We start from the raw sequence: 21,688 nt of genomic DNA on the forward strand, positions 1-21,688 counted from the left end.
CACCTTCCAAGAAATTACAGTCTCATAGCTTTAACATCTGACATCTTTAAAATCACGGAGCGAATAATAAATGACAAATGAATATGTTATATAGAAAATAAAGGATACATATCTAAACATCGAAGTGGTTTCAGAAGAGGGAGGAATACAATGGATAAAGAAAGGAGGGGACGATGCTTGTAATAAAATTGAAAGGAGAGCAGGAGAAACGAGGAGCACAGTTTGGAGTAGGAGCGAGGAGGTGGTCATGTCTAGAATAAGGTTTGGACATACTGGTTTGAACACAAAACTATCCATGACAGGGAAACATGATGCAGGGAAACATGGTCACTGCAGAGAAGGGTGAACTATAGAACATGTTAGATTACACTGTCAGAAATATCAGGTGGAGCGAAGGTAACTGATCCAAAACCTCAGTAACATAAAAATTAAACTGGATCTTATTGATTTACTGCAAAAGGACTCAAGACGTTATCAGGCCCTATTCCACTTTTTAAAAGAGAGTAAACATTTGGGGAGGGCTTGAGGGTCGACACTCCATACCAGTTGGTGGCGGTAACGCACCATTTTATTGTTTGCAAACCGCCAATAAAACTTAAGAAGAAGAAGAAGCAGGGGAGGAGACGAAGAAGAAGAGGTGCGCGTACTGTGCTCTTTGCTGTGTCTTGCCGGCGTTTTAAAAATAGGGCACTTTTTGAAGAACCCGCATCAAAGTATTGTGGCGAAGCCTCGTGTTTAATGTCATTGATGAACGGCTTGTTGTGAGGTATGTATTGCAGCTGTGAAGACGAACGTACGTTCTGCTGGGCTTACACTGTGCACGAGCAAACACAACCGTGAAAATAGTTGGATGGACATTGTTGCTCAATCACAGCTGCCTGATCAGTGTTTAGCAATTTAGCAAAGTTGATGGTGGTGGTGTGCGTGTCTGTGTGAGCGAGCGACAGAATTTCTGTTATAACCTTCATTTTATGGACGCACAGTGTGAGCACTCGGGTCGCATCAGAGCATCGGGTCGTATAGTGTGAGACTCTGCATCGTGACCTACGAACTTCTAACCCCTGCGAGTCAATCGTGCAGTTCGAGCAGAAGCTGAATAATGCGACTGTAAAAATCGCACAGTGTGAGCCCAGCTTTAGGTTACAGCTGGTAGGAAGGTGCGTTCAGTGTGTCTTTGTAAATTTAAGTTTCCATGTCAAACGAGATAAAACAGTTATTTCTGGACGCGCACTTATTTGCTGAGTTTGGTAAAAAAAAAAAAAAAAAAGTGTTTTTGTAAACAATGTGATGATTTAAGTCATTTAATCTTTACAGAACATGTGAGCGAGGCTAAAAGAGCAATATTTTTATTTTTAGTAAACTGACGTTTCTAAATGTAACTGCTTTTATTTTATCAGTTCTGACGAGGACAGCTGAGTGATGTTGTTGGTGAGCTTGGATTAAATCATCTCTAAACAAAGAACTTGTCCTCGTGGTGACTGACTTGGGGAGTGGAGGTCAGTGAGCCCATTGTCTCTGCTGGTCCGACTCCAACTACAAAGCCGGCCCGCTCGCCCCCTCCTGAGTCTGAGAGGAGATCCAGAGTAAGTCAGTTATAACTACATTGGTTGCTTAACTTTATCATTTTCTACAGGGTCTCTCTCTCTTAGCTCATTTTGGTTTGATTTCTGCCTTCTGTTTAGCCTCTCTGTTTGTCTGCCTCAGTACCTTAATGTTTTATCATTTGAGTTAAACTCTCTGTTTCCATTCATATGAAGGTGATGTCTGTGGAGATTGTGGGAAATATACATGTAGCAGTATTTCAGTAAGTGTCAGTCAGTAAAGAAGCAAAATAATATTTAAACTTAAACACATTAAAATAAGTGTTTTGCTTGTAACTGCATACGTTCCTGCACAGGGGCGGTTAGAACAGGATGTACTCAGGATTTGGCATAGACAATCACGGGGCTCATAACGAACAAGAGGAGACAGCTGGGGGTGAAAGGGTCTCGAAACTGCATTCTAAGTGTTGTAAAAAGGAGATGCAGCTAACTGTCGCTGATGCATGATATGTAACTTGCTCATGCATCTTTAGCGTGTACAACCCTTTAAATAAAGAAGTTCTCGTGCTTCCTCTTTGAGATCTACCCAACTACACTGAGGGTGGTATCGTGCACGTCTCCCACATATGTGCTTAATACATAATTGTTGTGTACTGGACCTGATCTGAGTATTGGTTGTTTGTTCTCAGCCCAACATAAAACAATCGGGACAAGAGGCTCAGCATGACCTCATTTAAAATGCTCTGTTTTCCTTTTCCACTTTTCTTCTTTCATATTCTTTCCGACGTCTTTTCTTGTGTAAGCTGCTAACTCTTGTGATGGACATTTCTTTATTTTATGTGTTGATCATATGTTTTGACAATATCACATTTTGTGCAACTTTGTTCTACATGTAGGAAAACATCAAATATGTATTTCACAGGTTATTCCACACACACAGATGGGTATTGTGAGTGAGTTGGACTGACACTCCCAGGCACCATGAGACATTAGGCAGTAGAGGTGGGAATCACCATACAACGCACGATACGATATTGCAATTTTTTAAAATATTTTGCGATATTCAGATTCTGTACATAAAGGTAAACTTTATCAATATTCATTTTATCTAATATCAAAGTCTCACACTCAGTCTTTCTCTCATTTCAGTTTTATTGTTGACAAACTGAACGGTTTGTATTACAGTCTAGTCCAACTTAACTGAATCAACCATCTGGTACAATTATAGCTATTCTGAACTATGCAGTTTATGAAAACTATGCAGCCCCTTCAGCAACTGAAGAATTTGAAAGTAAATTAAAACAAAATATAATTTTACATTAAATAAAAAAGTTTTAAACTTAATTAAAATAAAACATGTCTTAAATTAAAATAAGTAAACTGTCATGTTTATTGCTGCCAAAAAAAAAAGTGAAACACATTTGGACAGTGAAGGAATGTCAGGATTCTTGCTCAGAAAAAGGATCAACATGCTCTGAAGTCAGAGCACAAAAACCTTTTTTGTAACAAAATATCGATTTCTGCTGTCCCTGTATCCATACATTATTAGCAAACAAAATATCACCATACTATATAGTATCGATTTTTTTCCCCCACCCCTATTAGGCAGATAGTGAGACTCCTCCTTATCTCCAGGAAGGAGGTGTTGAGATGAAAATATTTGAAGTGCCTCAATTCTATACTTTATATTAACTAGAATGCCATATAACCATATAGTGTAGTATTAAGTGGACATGGCCCTGAAAAATAAAGACATTAGACTACGTGTCCTTAGGGGGTAGAATGCTGTAGACCAGGGGTCCACAACATTTTTTGCACCATGGACCGGTTTATGCCTGACAATATTTTCACGGACCGGCTTTGTGAGGTAAGAGGGGGCACTTGGGGATGAGCTGAAGGTATAGACCTGATGTCACTGTTTGGGTTCTTTGTCATTACAGGAGAAAGAAGTGAAAGCAGGCCGAAACCTCAGCACATGGATGATATCAACCAAAAACATCCAGCACCAGCAAGTAAAGATGAGCCAGCGGCGATCCCTGTGGAAAAGACTTTTCCTGCTATGAAGCAGCCCAGAAGACGCAAGCGCGCCAACAGGGAGGACAGAAGCTTGAGCTGTGATCAGTGTGGAAAGACCTTTACTCAGATTGGTAGCTTGAAATCACATCAGCTGATCCACACCGGTGTGAAACCATTCAGCTGTGATCAGTGTGGAAGGTCTTTTACTCAGAGATGGAGCTTAAAAACACATCAGCTGATCCACACCGGTGTGAAACCATTCAGCTGTGATCAGTGTGGAAAGTATTTTACTCTGAGTAGCAACTTAAAAAAACATCAGCTGATCAACACCGGTGTGAAACCATTCAGCTGTGATCAGTGTGGAAAGACCTTTACTCAGAGATGCACCTTAGAAAAACATCAGCTACTCCACACCGGTGTGAAACCATTCAGCTGTGATCAATGTGGAAAGACCTTTACTCAGAGATGCACCTTAAAAAAACATCAGGACGTCCACATGAAATTTAAAGCTTTCAACTGTGATCAGTGTGAAAAGTCTTTTACTCGAAAAGGTCACTTAAAGAGACATTATATGATCCATGTTGGAGTTAAATCATTTGTCTGTGATCAGTGTGGAAAGGCTTTTATGGATAGAGATCACTTAGAGAGACATCAGGGCGTCCACAGTGAAGTTAAACCTTTCACCTGTGATCAGTGTGGAAATTCTTTTACTCAGAAGAGCAACTTAAAAACACATCAGCTCATCCACAGTGGAGAGAAACCATTCAGCTGTGAGCAGTGTGGAAAGGCTTTTACTCAGAAGAGCAACTTAAAAACACATCAGCTCATCCACAGTGGAGATAAACCTTTCAGCTGTGAGCAGTGTGGAAAGGCTTTTGCTTACGTTATTGACTTAAAAAGACATCAGTTCATCCACAGTGGAGATAAACCTTTCAGCTATGATCAGTGTGGAAAGGCTTTTACTCGTATGACTAGCTTAAAATCACATCAGCTCATCCACTCTGGTACTAAACAATTTGTATGTGGTGACTGTGGAAAGGCTTTTACTCGTATGACTGGCTTAAAATCACATCAGCGCACCCACTCTGGAGTTAAATCATTTGTATGTGGTCAGTGTGGAAAGTCTTTCATCCATAACAAAAGTCTATTGAGGCATCAAAAGACCCACAAAGTGTCCTTCTTTGAGAAAAGGGGCAGACCAATGAAACATTACCCTGACAGGGTTCATTTGAACACAGTGGGAGAAACAGGGGATCTGAATAAAAGTTCTTCTAGATGCTGCGTCAAACTTAAAAAGCTTGAGATCAGGCTTCACAGAATTCAGCTTTAAGCCCCTGAGAAAGTCAGAGCTTCACTATGTCTTTGTAGATCTAGTGAAAACATGAAAGGGTGCAAAAAGAGGCACTGTGGTACTGCATGATGAAGTCAGAAGTGACAGAGAAGTATGTGAGCGTGGTTCAGGGCATGTATGTGTGGTAGCAGTGACTACCGCACATACTTGGGTTGAAGGTGGGGGGAGGATTACATCAATTCTGAGCCCCTTCTTTCTTTTTCAAAGAGAGGGCAATACTCAGGAAAGGATGATGACAATAGAGCTGCAAGACAGGATGGAAAGAAAAAGAGTTTAAGAGAAAATCATTAATGTTGTGAAGCGATCGAGCCGCGATTACAAAATTTTAGCTTATGGAGTTAGTTATCCCAACACAAGTTTAGCAAGTTACACTTCACTGGCTGTGTCCACAAACAGCATACAGAGCAAACATTACTCCCATCATCTGATCACAAGAAAAGCAAAATGTCAGAACAGTTCACCTTCTGGGTCAAATTGTCAGACCTGTTCTGTTTATTTGGCTGTTCATCGTGAGGTAATTATCAGTGTCAGTGCTGTGCCACTTCTGTTGTAACTCACATGAAATGTGTTTTAAATGGGCTCTATTGTCTTACAATAGCTCCAGAAGGACACAACCGTTCCTACAATTTTTAATGTTACAGTAAAAAAAGTAAATTCATAGATTTGTGTCACTTTTAAACAGGCAGTATTTAGAAAATTAAATACATTATTACCCATGTGTAAATTTTTCAGTGGTCTGTGTTTTCTTACAGGATGTGAGTGTGTTTTGCTCCATGAAGACACAAACCTTCATTTTTTTATGTTGCAGTAAAAAAAAAGTAAATTCATAAATTTGTGTCATTTTTAAACAGGCAGTATGTGGAAAATTACACGTGGGTAAGAATATATTTAAAGTTTTCAGTGGTCTGTGTTTTCTTACAGGATGTGAGTGTGTTTTGCTCCATGAAGACACAAACCTACTTTTTTTTTTTATGTTGCAGTAAAAATATTTTTATTGTAAGTCATAAATTTTAGTCATTTTATCCAGGCAGTATGTAAAAGATTAACTGAATTCTATGAAAAATAAAATGTACAAAGATGTGATGCATCTTTCCATTTTTTTTCTGATTATTTAAACACTGCTTAAAATTAATTGCAGTATAATTATTTATTTATTTCTTCCTCTGTAAGAAACTGACTTGCTGTCCCTTTGTTCTCGTGTACCTGCCTTTAGAAGACAGTGGTCCCGAACCAGAAATGGTAAAGTTGCTGTGTATAAGATCAAGGATATTTTATACAGTGGCTTGCAAAAGTATTCGAACTTTGAACTTTTCCACATTTTATCACATTACAGCCACAAACATGAATCAATTTTATTGGAATTCCACGTGAAAGACCAACACAAAGTGGTGAACACGTGAGAAGTGGAACGAAAATCAAACATGATTCAAACATTTTTTTACAAATAACTAACTGCAAAGTGGGGTGTGTGTAATTATTCAGCCCCCTGAGTCAATACTTTGTAGAACCACCTTTTGCTGCAATTCCAGCTGCTAGTCTTTTAGGGTCTGTCTCTACCAGCTTTGCACATCTAGAGACTGAAATTCTTGCCCCTTCTTCTTTGCAAAACAGCTCCAGCTCAGTCAGATTAGATGGACAGCGTAGGTGAACAGCAGTTTTCAGATCTTGCCAGAGATTCTCGATTGGATTTAGACACCAGACAGTTTAGGGATAAAGTTATTGAGAAATTTAAAACAGGCTTAGGCTACAAAAAGATTTCCCAAGCCTTGAACATCCCACGGAGCACTGTTCAAGCGATCATTCAGAAATGGAAGGAGTATGGCACAACTGTAAACCTACCAAGACAAGGCCATCCACCTAAACTCACAGGCCGAACAAGGGGAGCGCTGATCAGAAATGCAGCCAAGAGGCCCATGGTGACTCTGGACGAGCTGCAGAGATCTACAGCTCAGGTGGGGGAATCTGTCCCGTTTGCAGTTTGCCTCAAGACATGTGGGGGACACAGCAAACATGTGCAAGAAGGCGCTCTGGTCAGATGAGACCAAAATGGAACTTTTTGGCCAAAATGCAACAACCCTAAACATAAAGCCAGGGCAACAATGGAATGGTTTAAAACAAAACATATCCATGTTGTTATGGCCCTGTCCATAATCTTTTTTGGTGGCTGTTTTTGTCTGTGTCTTTAAGTCTTTGCAGGCCCCGGTTTGGATGAGCTGACGGCTGCCGATTGGTCCGCTGATCATGTGGTCGCATTCAAAATCCATCACCAGCAGTTGTCCCGGGGCAGCCACTGACAGCAGCAGCAGACCTGACCCTGGCCTCCAAAATCTGTGATATTTGTGCCTGTGATTTTTGCGACTTTTCTGAGTTCTGTATATAGTGTGTACATTAGTTTTCATTGTAAATAGCACATTGTAAATAGCACTGGAACAGAAGGGGTGAGCTGCCTTATTGTTTTTTCTTGCACTTTTTTCTCCTGTTTATTTCAGTTAGGGAGTTAGGTGTAGTGCTTGTCTTTTGTTTGATGTTTGATTCACATAGGGTTTAGATAGCACCTCCTCCTGACTTAGCTTGTTTTGTTTGTTATTTTGGCCTTTGTTCACCCCGGAGCTTCATTTTGCAGTGTAGAGAATAAACCACCATTCACTAAGAAATTGGTTTTCCCTCTGTGTATGGTTTTGGGGACCAGGGCGGGGCATTCTTTTCGAACTTATGTTGCGTTCCTGTACCCCTAGACTGGGGGCGTAACATAAAGTGGGGGCTCGTCCGGGATCTTCTTTATCCATTCTTTTTGCTCATTGCGTTTTGTGGGTTGTCTGCAGTTTTTGGTTGGCAGTTTCTTGTAGTGTTTGGGGGTGATCTAGTCACAATGACTTTTGACGTGGATGATTTTGCACTGCAACCCACCATAGATAAGTTGGATCGATGCACAAAGGCAGATTTGTTGTTGGTGGCAGATTTGTTTAATGTTAGTGTGCCTTTACATGCTAAAAAGGCAGAAATGAAGCAGTGCCTGACAGCACAGCTGGTGGATAAGGGGGTATTTGCAAAGTCGAAACCTCGGCCGGTTGAGGCAACTGGAGGTTTGGTGGTGGATGCAGGAGCAGAAGCTGCTGCAACCATCCCACAAGCTGCCAGTGGACGGATGACGCCAGGGGCGGAGGCTCCTGCTGCCATTCAGATCCCAAACGTTAGCCCAGCCGGACAATTAACAGGATTGGTTACAGAGGATCTTAGGCTCGCCCTTCGCCTGAAAGAGGTGGAGCTTGAGGCCAAAGCCAAAGAAGTTGAGCTTATGCATCTCAGCATAAGGGCTATGGAGCTGGATCCTTCCCGACAACGCAATGCTACCTCTACCCCAGTGAGTAAGATTGTGAGTAAACCTACTGATTCATTTTCCTCTGACCATTTTAATGCAAGCAAGCAAATTGCTTTAGTGCCACCTTTCAGAGAAAGTGAGGTTGACTCTTACTTTAATGCCTTTGAACGCATCGCAACCACTTTGAAATGGCCCAAGGATGTGTGGAGTTTGTTGCTGCAGTGTAAATTGGTGGGGAAAGCACAGGAAGTGTGCGAGAGCTTATCCATTGATGACAGCCTGGATTATGAAATTGTGAAATCCACTATTTTAAGGGCTTATGAGCTAGTTCCGGAGGCATATCGCCAGAAGTTTCAGTCATGTGAAAAATCTGCCAACCAAACACATGTAGAGTTTGCCAGGGAGAAGACTCTCTTGTTTGATAAGTGGTTAGCTGCAAGTAAAGTGAAGGACTTTGCTCAGCTAAGAGAATTGGTCCTGCTGGAAGAATTCAAAACGTGTCTTCCAGAGAATGTTGTTGTATATCTCAATGAGCAAAAGGTGGATTCGTTGTCTAAAGCTGCTGTTCTCGCAGATGAGTTTGTGTTGACCCATCGCGTTACGTTTTCAGCTGTGCGCCGTGAATGCGCCCCGTTGTCTAAACCTGCGAGGAGTTTGAGGGTTTCTCCTAAGCGTCAAACGCGCCCTGATCAAGTTCCCATGACTGTCCGAGAATGCTTTTATTGCCATGATACTGGCCACCTCATTGCCAATTGTCCGTCGCTCCGTCGCAAAGAGCAAACTCACACATGGAAAAAGCCAAAAAGTGTCGGTTTTGTTCAGTCGGTTTCCACTCCTAATCCCGTCAGTGATGAACCAGGAAATGACAGTCTTGACAGTAGTTACCGACCTTTCATTTCACAAGGGTTCGCCTCACTGACTGGAACAGAGGAGGATCGCGTGCCGATTGTAATTTTGTGCGACACTGGAGCTGCCCAGTCTCTCATTTTGGAAAGCGTGTTGCCTTTTTCAAGTAACTCATTTTGTGGTGCTGATGCTCTCATGTGGGGAGTGAAAATGAGTGTGTTACGGGCTCCGCTGCACAGAGTTTTCCTACAGTCATCTCTCGTTTTGGGCCCAGTAACAGTTGGAGTGCGCGCTCGCTTGCCCGTGCAGGGGGTTACTATGATTCTGGGGAATGATCTAGCCAATGGAAAAGTAATTGAAAACCCCGTCGATGATTTTGTTTTTGTTTCTGAGCCTGCTGCTGACAGTCTGCCCTCTGTTTTTCCTGCCTGTGTTGTCACACGCGCCCACAAGCGCAAATATTGTGATGTTGAGTTGTCTGACTTTTTTCTATGTTCTGAAGCTGTTCCTGAGACTGCTGAACTGCCTGTGGAAAAAGCTGAAAAATGTGTGTCTGATAAAATGCTACCCGCTACACCTGACCTGTCTTTTGAGGTAAACAAAACAGATTTTATTCATGCGCAACAGAATGACCCGACTTTGGACAAATGTCTACTCGCTGCAAATTCAAGCGATCAGAATCCCCGTGTCTACAGCATTGAGAATGATGTGTTAATGCGCAAATGGCATCCTCCCTCATCTAGTGATCTTTGCTGGAATGTATTTCAACAAGTGGTTGTACCGCAAAAATTCCAACCCCAAGTACTCAGCCTCGCACATGACAGTTTCTCTGGACATTTAGGAATTAGGAAAACTTACCATCGTATTCTGCGTCACTTTTTCTGGCCAGGTTTGAAGTCTGATGTGACCAAGTATTGCCGTTCTTGCCACGTTTGCCAGGTCAGTGGAAAACCCAACCAGGTTATTCCTCCCGCTCCATTGCATCCAATCTCGGCTTTAGGCAAACCATTTGAGCACATAATCATTGATTGTGTAGGCCCGCTTCCAAAGTGTTGACTCTCCTACCCGTTCCTGGATCCTCTCTCCAGGCAAAGTTCTGTGGGCCCTATACTGTTCAACTATTATTGTGCACAATTTCTTCTAAGAAAGAAGAGGAGAAATATCTGTTGTTTAAAAGGTTTTAATTTGCTTTTGCAGTTTGAATTACAAGTTACAGTGCTTTACCACTCTATCAAAGAAGCACCCTTAGAGATGATTTATTCCAAGCTCTTCAACCGGATCACTCAGTTGTCATCGCCTTATGCACATATTCCATGAAAATTAAATGACTTAAATCATCATGTGTTACAAAAACAACAACAACAAAACAAACAAACAAACAAAAAACATGCCTAGCGGACATAAGCCCAAAGATCCTGACTTTCTCTACATTTTTTAGGGCAGCGGTCCCCAACCTTTTTTGCACCAGGGACCAGTCAGACAATATTTTCAGGGACCGGCCTTTAAGATAAATACAACAAAATAAATCGATACAGACAAAGACGAAAACTGTAGTATTTTGTAAATATAATAATAAAGGCAAATTCAGCTGTGTAATTGTGTAACTTTATTAGCAGCGTCCTCCTGAAATGCGCCAACAACATTGAGAGTAATATCCTCCTCTCTGCTACTTGATGCTCTCTGGTCGCTATGTTAACGCTTAAATAGTTCTTTCAAAATAAGACACATGACTACAACATGGGAAAAGACCCAGGGAAACCGACTTAACGATAAAAACCCTGAAAAACCATACACTTCACACCAGAGCCTCAACTCTCGGTGCCTGGTACCCAGTGGCGGACCCTCCCTCTGCCCCCCCCCCCCCCCCTTCCCCTGCCACACACACATAAAACATACATTAACATAAAAGTGTTGTCGGAACCATACTGAATTTCACCAAAAACACACACACACACACACACATACATATGAAGAGAGAGAGAGAGTATGCATTGTATGCAAATGGTTACCAAACAGCCATCATCATTCGTCATACAATGAGAACAGGACAAATCAACAATTGACAATGACTAATTAATATTAAAATCTGTAACATAATGTATTGTTTGGAGTTTAGTCTGTTACTGTTACTATTTTTACCATTTCTTCTTGGAGCAACTGTAATCCACATTATTTCCTTAGGGATTAATAAAGTATTCTGATTCTGATTGTTTCAGGATGACCTGCCATTATCCAATCACACATCTGCTTACCTGCATCTTTTGCTCGTTTCTCCTCCTCTTCTTTTCTATTTTTTCTAAACTGAGCACCTGATGGCTTTGAACTTTTCTTGTCCATCTTCCATTGGTTTTAATTTTGCACTCCAGTATGAACACAAATCCCCCAACTCGAGGATCACCACAACATAACCTAATAGACCCACACCTTAGTTCACAGATTCACTTTGTCTAAGGTTTATTTCTGGGATTTCACACAACCCAGGATTCAAATCATGAATACATAATGGGCTTGGATTTACAACATTATGAATGAAATGCGCTCTAATAGGAAGCAGCAGGGCCCCCTCCCCTTTCGACGGGTTGTGTGTGAGACTTTAAATCATCAAACTGTAAATTATACATTTTAAATTGTTATTGATCCCTTTACCCCTGGCCCTAAAGTGTATATTTATTTTCTTACTCTTCTTATATATATTGTTTGTTTACTTGCACTGCTGTAACTGGAGCCTCGTCGTCTCGTTTCTCTATATGCTGGACTGTATGTAGCGGAGATGACAATAAAGTTTACTTTGACTTCAGCAGCAAGTAGGTGCACCAAGGAAAAACATCCGTGCAAATTATAAGTCTGTATCATGTCTGGTGTTTTCGTGTTTGTTGTTTTGTTTTTATTTTGTTTTTTATTTTGCGAGTTGGTTATTAGATGCTGCTCCAGCCAGCCAGAGAATCCCCCGCCGCCCCGCCCTCTCCTCCCTGTGCTGCAAGCAGCAGGCGCACCTCGCAAACGGAGATACCAAAGCTGTTACGGCTCTGCTAATCACAGTTCAATCAAGTTCACTTCTCCATCCCTGAGGGATCCTCTTGGTCATACCGTATTTTAATAAGAAGAATCGGATTTGATATTCTCCGCATGCTCATTGGATAGGAGCCTGTCAATCACAAATTATTAGCCAATGAGCAAGCCGTTTCACGGCCAGATCCGTGCTTCCAAAGTTACGTGGGTTTTCTATCACCAAGATGGCGACCGCGGAAACGCTCATCCCGATGCTTTCAAACGGCTTCAGAAAACAGCGCGTGGCGTCACCTGTAGCTACGATCGCACCTGACAACCGCGTGAACCCCGTGGGTCTCTGCTCCGTTTCCTGTGTTTGGAAAGAGTTCCAGCTTCATCACGGAGTTTCTCTCGGTTTGTGGGCTCATCTAAAGGTAAGCACCGAGCTAACTTTACTGTGAGTTCAGTTCATGTTGAGTTTAGCTCCTGAATGAGGTCTTCTGCTGCTCTCCTCGGTGTCTGTTCACAGTTTATTGTTTGACTGCGCGTTTGCTCGCAGAAGCTTGGAGCAGAAAAGTCTTTTCATTGTCCCTGCAGCTGTTTTTCTGCATGCACCAAACCTCTACAGCCTCATTTCTATTTGAAGTGATAACAGGAAATGGATGCGAGCGATCTGCTGCAGTATCAGGGTCACAATAAACTTTATTGTCCAGCTGTTGTGGATGAACACATGAGAGGAAGTGAACTCCTAAAATGATCTGCAGACAGCAGTGAGAGTGATGAGGAGAGAAAAGAGGAGAATAGAGATACCAGCAACAACACAGGACAAAACACAAACTGCAGGAGACAAAAAGAAAGACATGCACCGGTGACTGCGGTCTGTGTGTTGAGGCCAGGAGAAAATTAGGCTTAAGCTGAAATTGGGGAACTCGGCTATCTACACTCCAAAAGCCAGGGAGGTTGTTTGCAGGGGAGTTACTAAATTTTTAAAACCCAACTTGGAAATATCATATTTTTACTTGATAGCAGCAGATGTTAAAATTATTGGTCATATTTTGTGGCAGGATGCCTAAATAACATTAAATGTTTAAATGTGTCCATTTTAAAGTTTCAGAGCTCTACTGGACAGCTGTGAGGTTACAAATGAAGAGCGTGTTATGTGCAACAATGTAGCAATTTTACTGTTACACTTTGATTCTCTTTACAGACTTGTCATCTGCATTGTATCATCATCTGATAAGGTCTCTTATTAGAGTATTGTGCACTCATAGTGGTCATTTTGTGCAAAGACAGAGTCACGTGATGCCCAACATGCCTGTTTTTGTGAGCATGTACAGAGCTTGGAGTAAAAGCCCAGCTTAACAGAGGAAGCTGATATTCACTGTTTCTATGTAGCTAGCTACACAAATCTGGTTAATGTGTGCAAACACGCTGTCTTTTAGGCTATATCAGAATCAGAAAGACTTTATTTATCCCCAGGGAGCAATTAATAAAGCCTCACATAGACGCTGCAACTCCACTGAGCATGTGCATGTGTTTGTGCATGTCCGCCAGACTCAGGGAGATGCACCAATGTGCTATGGGAGGGGTGAGATGGGACAGAAGACACACCGAGTTTAATAATAACAAAGAATGCAGCAGTGACACATTAACACATGTGGATTAAAAAAAGAGGTGTGTGAAGATGTGCTCATTGCATCATGGGAAGGCCTTAGCAGCATGAACCTGTTGCAGCATAACTAATGAAGCATTCAGGGTCACTTGATCCAACATTAACTATAAGTTATATTAAACAGGAGAATTTTATTTTTAAATGCAGGTATGAATGCACTTTTGGTTCATCATTTCATCATTTTAAAGTAACAAAACCGAGAAGGAAAGAAAAATGTCTGTGCCTTGTCGTACAATGGGTACACTAAAGTTTGACTTTGCAAAAAACTGTGTTTCAGGATAAAAAGTTCTGTGGTTCAAAAAAAACTATGAAAAGCACTTTTTTTTATACTCGTGTTAGGTTTTGTATAGAAACGACACAAAATTCAATCTCAGGCTAAATGTGATGTAAAAAGTTTACACTGACATCCATCTTGATCAAAGATGAGTGTTGTGAAGCTTATCTCAAAAGTAGAATCTGCCTACCAAATCCAAACTGGGAGCTAGTTCTGCAGCAGAGAGGGGCAACAGGAGGTTGAAAGCTGAAGTCTCTGTCTTCTACTTTCAAATATCATAAGAACGACAAGCAAACCTGCAGTCTGATAGCAAAGTGGTCTGCAGTGGAAACATGGTATTTTGAGGTCATTAAGATGGGGCCGGATTATTCAAGACCTTGTATGTGAGGAGGAAGATTTAAAATTCACTTCTTGATTTAACAGAGCGTCAATGAAGGGAAGCCAGTGTAGTATTCTCTCTCTTTGTAGTCCCTCTCAGTAGTCTCGTTGTCTAATAAAAATCTGTTCTTTGTCCCAGCTGATCAGCAGGAGGAGAAGAGTCTGACGGAGCAGCAGAGGAACATTTTCAGCTATTTGGTCTCAGCTGACTCACTACAAAGGAAACAATGAGTTTCACAGAAAAGGTGAGAAAAATATCCGTTTCTCTGTTGTTGAATCTGGGTGCACTTCATCGGCTCCCAAATCTAAACTGGGAGCTGGTTCCACATCGGCTGCTGTGTGTTAGCCCCAGGTTACACATTCATACCTATACAAACTAGAGATGGCACGATACCACTTTTTTATGTCCGATACCGATACCGATATCATAAATTTGGATATCTGCCGATACCGATATGAATCTGATATAGTGTGTTTTTTAATCAATAAAACGTTTTTTTAATATCTTGCTGCATTTTGTATAAGTTTATACTCAAGTTTAAATAAATAACTAAAGCTATTCTGTTATACCTGTATGTAAAAAATACACTGCACTATATTTCATAGTTCAGCAACACTGATCAATCTAATAAACTTAAACCTACTCCATCCTCCCTATTCTGGTATTTTAAAGAGTACTTAGCAGAAATATTAAGCAACCTAACTAACAGGGTTGCAAACTCCCAGCAAAAAAAAAAAAAGGAAACCACCCTCCACCTCATGATGCTTAATCGATGTAATCAAATTTAATTTGATGCAGGGGGAAAAATGCACAGAAATAAATTATTTTTCAAGAATAATTAAATAGATTCAACATCTTTCTTCAACAGAATTGCAGACTGCACAGATGGTATCTTCCCAAAGGAAAAAGTAGTATAGCTTACTAGGGTATATTAGACTTAACAGTTACTATATACAGTAATGGACTTCTATATATTTTACATCAGATTAAAACTTTGGGTGTAAGATTCAGATAATTATTTATTAAAAGCTCGACATTTTAAATGAGAATAAGAAAGTAAAGTATGTCTTTGTGCCCCCTTTTGCCTGTTCATGCCCTATCGGCCCCCCTGGCTACACTTTGCTAGATCCGCCCCTGCACAGTTACCAGCCGTCAGCTACGTAGAAAAAGATCCTGGTGTAGAAAGTAATATTAACAGCTTATCAAGCTTAAACGTGCTGCTGTTGTTCAGCCGCTGGTTTCCTCTTTTTGGTGAGAAGTGGGCCAAAAACAAAGAAGAGAGACAGACTTGCTACAGAAAAGCCGATCAGCTGATCATTAAGCAGTTTCACGATTGAAGTCGCAGGAGAGCGAGAGAGAGAGAGAGAGGTAGTCGCTCCATATATCGGTTGTTAAGCTTAAGGCTGGAATGCTTTACAAACATTCAGAGATGAACTTACACACGTGCTTTACTTCTCTCTGGGAAAACTTCCTCAGAGATGAAATGCCGGTTTGCTAGCAAGGCTACAAATACACGGTTATGAGCCGAGTTACGCCTGTAGCAAGTTTTGTGAGGTGCTTTTTTGATATTTAATGGATCGGATTACATTTTTTATTTCTCGCCGATATCCGATCCAGTAATTTGGGTCAGTATCGGACCGATACGTAATATCGGATCGGTCCATCTCTAATACAAACAAGAATCAAGTTAATAGATGAAATAAGAAGATCACACATTAACAGGACACTAAAATAGCAGATTAAGAAAATTGAAATTCATATTAAACCCCCAAATTTTAAATGTAATAATTTCCCATTTAAACATAATCTGATCTACAAACATCTCAGAGTGACAGGCCTGGTCTTTATGAGAAATATTGTGAAGTCATTAAAGCTCCCATTTCGACAGTATCATAGGATTAAAACAGTGGAGTGCCACCTTTGGGGTGGCTGTAGCTCAGGTGGCAGAGCAGATCAGAAGGTCGGTGGTTCGATCCCAGGCTGCATGCCAAATATCCTTGGGGAAGATACTAACCCCATATTTGCCTACTGGTGGTGGTCAGAGGGCCCGGTGGCGCCTGTGTCCGGCAGCCTCGCCTCTGTCAGTGCGCCCCAGGGCAGCTGTGGCTACAATGTAGCTGCCATCACCAGTGTGTGAATGGGTGAATGACTGAATGTAGTGTAAAGCGCTTTGGGGTCCTTAAGGACTAGAAAAGCGCTATACAAATGCAGGCCATTTACCATTTACCTTAACAGCTCTCAGCTGATCAGCAATGAAATATGACTAGAAGTAGAGAAAATAAACAGGATAGTAGCTGGATACGTTTTCATGGTCCAGTGTTGTTCTGATTTTCTTTTTTCCCCTCCCTCTGGCAGTCAGGTAATTTTCTGGGTATTGAGATTGAGTTTGTAGCATCGTGATAATCCTGCTTTAATCAGCTTCACTCTACTAATTACTGCTTGTTCTGGGTGGGGATGAGAAACATGAGAGAGATGATATTTACCACTTTTAGTTGCTTCTTTGTCATAAGGGGTCTGGTATAGTTTTATTTAATATCTCAATCTAAACACTAGATATAGCCGTTTACAAATATTCTAATGGTTAAGTTATGGAAAAATGAATAATTGATAGTAAAGTATGCTCCTGTCACCAGAAGGTTGGGGTAATCCACAAGGTTTTTGGCAACTGCCATGATTCAACATCAGGTTTAAAGCTTGTGTTAATGGAGGAAGTTTGAAGGTTCAGTTTGTTCCACGACTGCATTTCACTCACTGCCTGTGTTTGTATCTCTGTCACTGCAGGACCAACGTGGAGCGAGAAGTCAGCGCTCTCAGGAGGCCGACAAACCTCACAGAAGAAAGAGAGAGAAAAAACACAGCTGTGACGAGTGTGGGAAAGGTTTTACCTGGAAGGTCTCATTAAAAAAACATCAAGTCATTCACGCTGGAGAGAGACCGTTTAGCTGTGACTTGTGTGGAAAGTCTTTTAGACAGCCTGGAAGTTTAAAAAGACACCAGCTCATCCATAGTGGAGTTAAAGAACATACTTGCGATCAGTGTGGGAAGTGTTTCTCTCGGAAAGAAGGGTTGGAAGAGCACAAACGTATCCACAGTGGCGTTAAACAGTACAGCTGTGATCAGTGTGGTAAAGTCTTTGCTCACCGTAGCGGCTTATGGACTCATCAAGTTGCCCACTCTGGAATTAAGGCATACAGCTGTGAGGTTTGTGGAAAAACCTTCAGCCAAGTAGGGCACCGAAATGCACACCTACGCATTCACACCAAAGAGGATGTGTACTACTGTGAACAGTGTGGAAAAGTGTTTATGACAAACAGAGACTTAAAAATCCACAAATTCACTCACACTGGAGAGAGACCTTATAAATGTGACGTGTGTGATAAGGCCTTTAAAGATCCAAGTTCCCTCAAAGCGCACCAACAAATCCACACCAGGAAGAAACTCTACAAGTGCAGTTACTGTGAGGTATGTATTTACATTTTTATCTTGTAGTTTTAGTGTTTGAACAACTCTGCTTATTAAATTTGGTTACAATATTAGCAACTATGCTGTATGTAAAGGAGATTTATCACATTTCAATATCATTCTTTGTTTTGTTTCTTTCATGATTAGGTCAAAAAATAAACCTTTATGTCACTATTATTTAATGGCACTTTCATGGCATTAAAAGATTATTTCTGTAAAAATGTGGCTGTATGTGAGTTTACAGTTACTCATTTTCTGTCCGGTCTACATAGAATAAAAAGAATTTTAGTGTCATTATAAAGATATAAGACTTAAAAAACAACCACAACTAAATAGTCTACTCACAAGTAGGCTGTTTGCCTGTGATGCCACTGCTGGTTGTTAACATTAATGTTTTCATAACACTTCCATTACAGCTGGTAAGTGGGCCTTAGAAACTATCCACAACTAAACTTTTGAGGCACAAATTCTTCTGTCTCCGTTCAAAACACATTTTAGTTCTCTGTGACTCACCTGAGGGATTTACTATGAGGGAAGTTCAACCACGGTCAGAGATCCAGTCAAGTTTTCTGCTTCAGCTTCTGTACGAGGTCATATAAAAATGTCAACCATAAAAAAGATCCCCATGAGTGCCACCTAATCTAATGGAAGACATTGTCCGATGATGATAAAGTGGTGAAATATAAAGAAAATAAAGTGTAACACTAAATTGCTACATAATTGTAAGAAGATTAGATTAATATTGAAAAAAAACATTAAGTTTATATTTCAAGTGACAATTTTAGAGTAACGGTGCATTCACGCCCCTCACTGGTCGTGTGCACATTCGCACCTCGAAGCACGTCCAAAGCGAACTGGTCACGCTTTAAAATATGCAATTTTCACGCCCGTGAAGCGGAAATGTGGGAGGAAGTAGTGCCAGACGGTATGTTTGCAAGATGGCAGCTGTCGATCTAGCGTTTGAAGAGAGGGTCTCCCTTCTCTATTCACTGTGGAGAGCAGAGCAGCGGCGTAAAGGACGCTTTACACATTAGTCATTACAAAAATTTATTTGAAACAATATTAAGATGCTCAAACTGAAAAACATTAAACATGAATATATAAAATATAACTATTTACAGAGAGACAGGAATAAAAAGGACCCAGCTTAAAGTGGAAGAGCCTCAGGGAGAAGGAGGAGAAAAATAAGAACATTGTTTCTGCCCTGGAGGCTCCTGATTGGTTTTCGCGCCGCGACTTGACGCTGGAGTTCAGATTTTTCCAACTCAAGCGGTAGACGCAATAAGCGGGAATGCACAAAATGCACCACACAAACTGCAGTGCGTATTTTACTTCGCGCTTCAAACGCATCAGTCAGGCTACTTGTTTGCGCGAATCAGGCAGAAAATTCAATTCAATTCAATTTTATTTATATAGCGCCAAATCACAACAAAAGTCGCCTCAAGGCGCTTCATAGATACAGAGAAAAACCCAACAATCATGTGACCCCCTATGAGCAGCACTTTGGCAACAGTGGGAAGGAAAAACTCCCTTTTAACAGGAAGAAACCTCCGGCAGAACCAGGCTCAGGGAGGGGCGGCCATCTGCTGCGACCGGTTGGGGTGAGAGAAGGAAGACAGGATAAAGACATGCTGTGGAAGAGAGACAGAGGTTAATAACAGATATGATTAAATACAGAGAGGTCTGTTAATACATAGAGAGCGAGAAAGGTGACTGGAAAGGAAAAACTCAATGCAAGTGTTTTTTGCGACGCAAATCTGCTTCTGAAGTTTCACGCGACCCCCAGTCGCGCTTCATCACGCTCCTCCATTGACTTTACATGTTAACCTGAAGCTCTGGTCGTGTCTAACGCGTTCGGTGTGAACGCAGTAGTTGAAAGTACATGAGTGTTATTGTTGTATTCTTTTTGGTAGACCTACAATAACTATATTTTACTTTTTAGTTATTGCTGACATAGTAAAATGTAACTGGACATTGGCAGAGATTCTCTTTATTTCAGGCAACCTTCAGGAAAAAGATTTTGAAGAAATTCCCTGACTCTGACTGTGTTTGTGTCTTTGTTTAGAAGCAGAGCGACACAGATGGATCCAATTCTCAACCCTGTCATCACTGTGGTGGTGGGAAAGCGTTTCGTTGTGACATTTGTGGAAAAACTTTCAATTGGCAAAGGAGCCCAAAAATACATCTACGTAGACACACTGGACACAAACTCAAGTACTGTAAAGAATGTGGGAAAGGCTTCCCCACAGCAGGCGAATTAAAGCGCCATGAACTCATTCACAGTGGCATTAAAACGAACCTCTGTGACCAGTGCGGGTCTTCCTTCACCACTGCAGGTGAGCTTAAAGCTCATAAACGAGTCCACACAGGAGAGAAACCATACAAGTGCAGACACTGCGACAGAAGCTTCTCTCGTGCAAATACTCGTAATGATCATGAACGTACACACATTGAAGGAAACTTCAGCTGTGACCAGTGTGACAAGAGCTTCAAGAATCTCAGTTCATACTCCAAACACAAACGATCGCACGCTGCAAATAAGCTATTTCAGTGTGACCAATGTGCAAAACCATTCACTTCCTTATCTGCTCTGACCAAACATCTGCATGATCATGCAGGACTAAAATCATTGCTGCCATTGGATCACAACGAATCTGAACAGACAGAAAGAACCTCTTCTGCATCAGAAACCTGATCAGGCTCCACATAGTTCTGACTGTTTACCCCTGTAAAGAGTCAGCTAATGTCACACCTGGTTCTTATGACATAGCTATGACTTTTGGACTGGCAGTGATACACTTTGTATTTAATAAGTGGAAACCATTGAAAACTACAGACATTCACCACCAACAGGAGGTGCCATATGGGTTTAGTGCTATTTGGACCAGGTGGTAGTCAGAGGCCCTGGCGTTCTGAGCTGTGGCATACATGACTAACCATGGGACCAGTATAACTAGCCATGATGCCGGCTGACGAATGGGATCAAGTCAGCTGGCATCATTGTAGTTGCATTTAAAAAAATAACAACTTTTCTTTTATTATTATTTTAGATTTTTTTTATTTATTTCAGTTCAGCTTATTTTAAATTTGAACTAGACCTGGCCTGTACTTCTGTGTAATACTTATTTACAGTGGCGGCCCGCAGAAGTAAAAGCCTTTGTCCCAACAATCAGTTTACTCCCTTTGAGCAAGTGCTTTGGCCACAGTGGGAAGGAAAAAGTCCCTTTTATGAAGGGAGCTGGGATGAAGAAGAGACATAAACATGTTGTGGAAGAGAACCAAAGATTAATGAAAGTTTTTCATTTTAAGATGGCTGAGTTGCTCAGTGGAAACCAAATGTACCTACAAACAATCAAATCTATCCTGAACCTGAAGCCATTCGATATTTTATTTTGGTAAATATGGCAGCACTGAGACTCATTTCTTTTTCAGTTAATTCAAATGATTTAATCTTTTAGTTTTGGTTTCTAATTTAGGCTCAGTTCGTTTCATGTAACCTTGCCCACATGTTAGTTTGTATTCAATGCATTTTTATCTTGTGCTCCAGCTGTTAAATCTAGCGAATGTTTAACTGTTAGCTATATTTAATTAACTTTAAAGTTTGTCTTATTAAATGTTTCGGTGTGAAAAATAAAGAAATAATCTTATATTATCGTTACAGCCATTAGAGCCATCCTACAATCCTACACTCAATCCTGCTTATGTTGGTGACTTTATTTCACTCAAGGTCACTTTAAATCACTCATACTGTAAACTGTAAAGCTGCTACGTTGGTCATTTTAAACCACTTCAAGGTCACTTTAAATCACAATTCTAAATTGTAAAGTTAGACTGAAATTA

The 21,688-nt window shown here is 41.0% G+C and overlaps 2 protein-coding genes and 1 pseudogene across 4 annotated transcripts; 2 read left to right on the forward strand and 1 right to left on the reverse strand.

Moving 5' to 3' along the window:
- Positions 1 to 21,688, reverse strand: part of LOC148101606 (uncharacterized) — a 52,515-nt pseudogene that overhangs the window by 10,073 nt on the left and 20,754 nt on the right.
- Positions 599 to 5,979, forward strand: LOC148101608 (uncharacterized). 2 transcript variants are annotated; one of them, XM_087846527.1, is made up of 3 exons: positions 599 to 637; positions 1,398 to 1,583; positions 3,482 to 5,979. In XM_087846527.1, the coding sequence occupies exon 3, from the start codon at positions 3,517 to 3,519 to the stop codon at positions 4,885 to 4,887; it is 1,371 nt and encodes a 456-aa protein (XP_087702653.1). In that variant the 5' UTR covers positions 599 to 637; positions 1,398 to 1,583; positions 3,482 to 3,516; the 3' UTR covers positions 4,888 to 5,979. The 2 variants fall into 2 exon arrangements, with proteins under 2 accessions (XP_087702653.1, XP_087702652.1); XM_087846526.1 differs by having other exon boundaries at positions 624 to 766.
- On the forward strand, positions 12,300 to 20,692 carry LOC102789083 (uncharacterized). Of its 2 annotated transcripts, XM_087846521.1 has the most exons (4): positions 12,356 to 12,495; positions 14,525 to 14,630; positions 17,168 to 17,848; positions 19,914 to 20,692. In XM_087846521.1, the coding sequence occupies exons 2-4, from the start codon at positions 14,613 to 14,615 to the stop codon at positions 20,541 to 20,543; spliced, it is 1,329 nt and encodes a 442-aa protein (XP_087702647.1). In that variant the 5' UTR covers positions 12,356 to 12,495; positions 14,525 to 14,612; the 3' UTR covers positions 20,544 to 20,692. The 2 variants fall into 2 exon arrangements, with proteins under 2 accessions (XP_087702646.1, XP_087702647.1); XM_087846520.1 differs by lacking the exon at positions 14,525 to 14,630 and having other exon boundaries at positions 12,300 to 12,495.

The sequence above is a fragment of the Neolamprologus brichardi genome, chromosome 9, assembly GCF_056152115.1.
Source record: "Neolamprologus brichardi isolate AB-2024 chromosome 9, ASM5615211v1, whole genome shotgun sequence".
In the NCBI taxonomy this organism is placed as follows: domain Eukaryota; kingdom Metazoa; phylum Chordata; class Actinopteri; order Cichliformes; family Cichlidae; genus Neolamprologus; species Neolamprologus brichardi.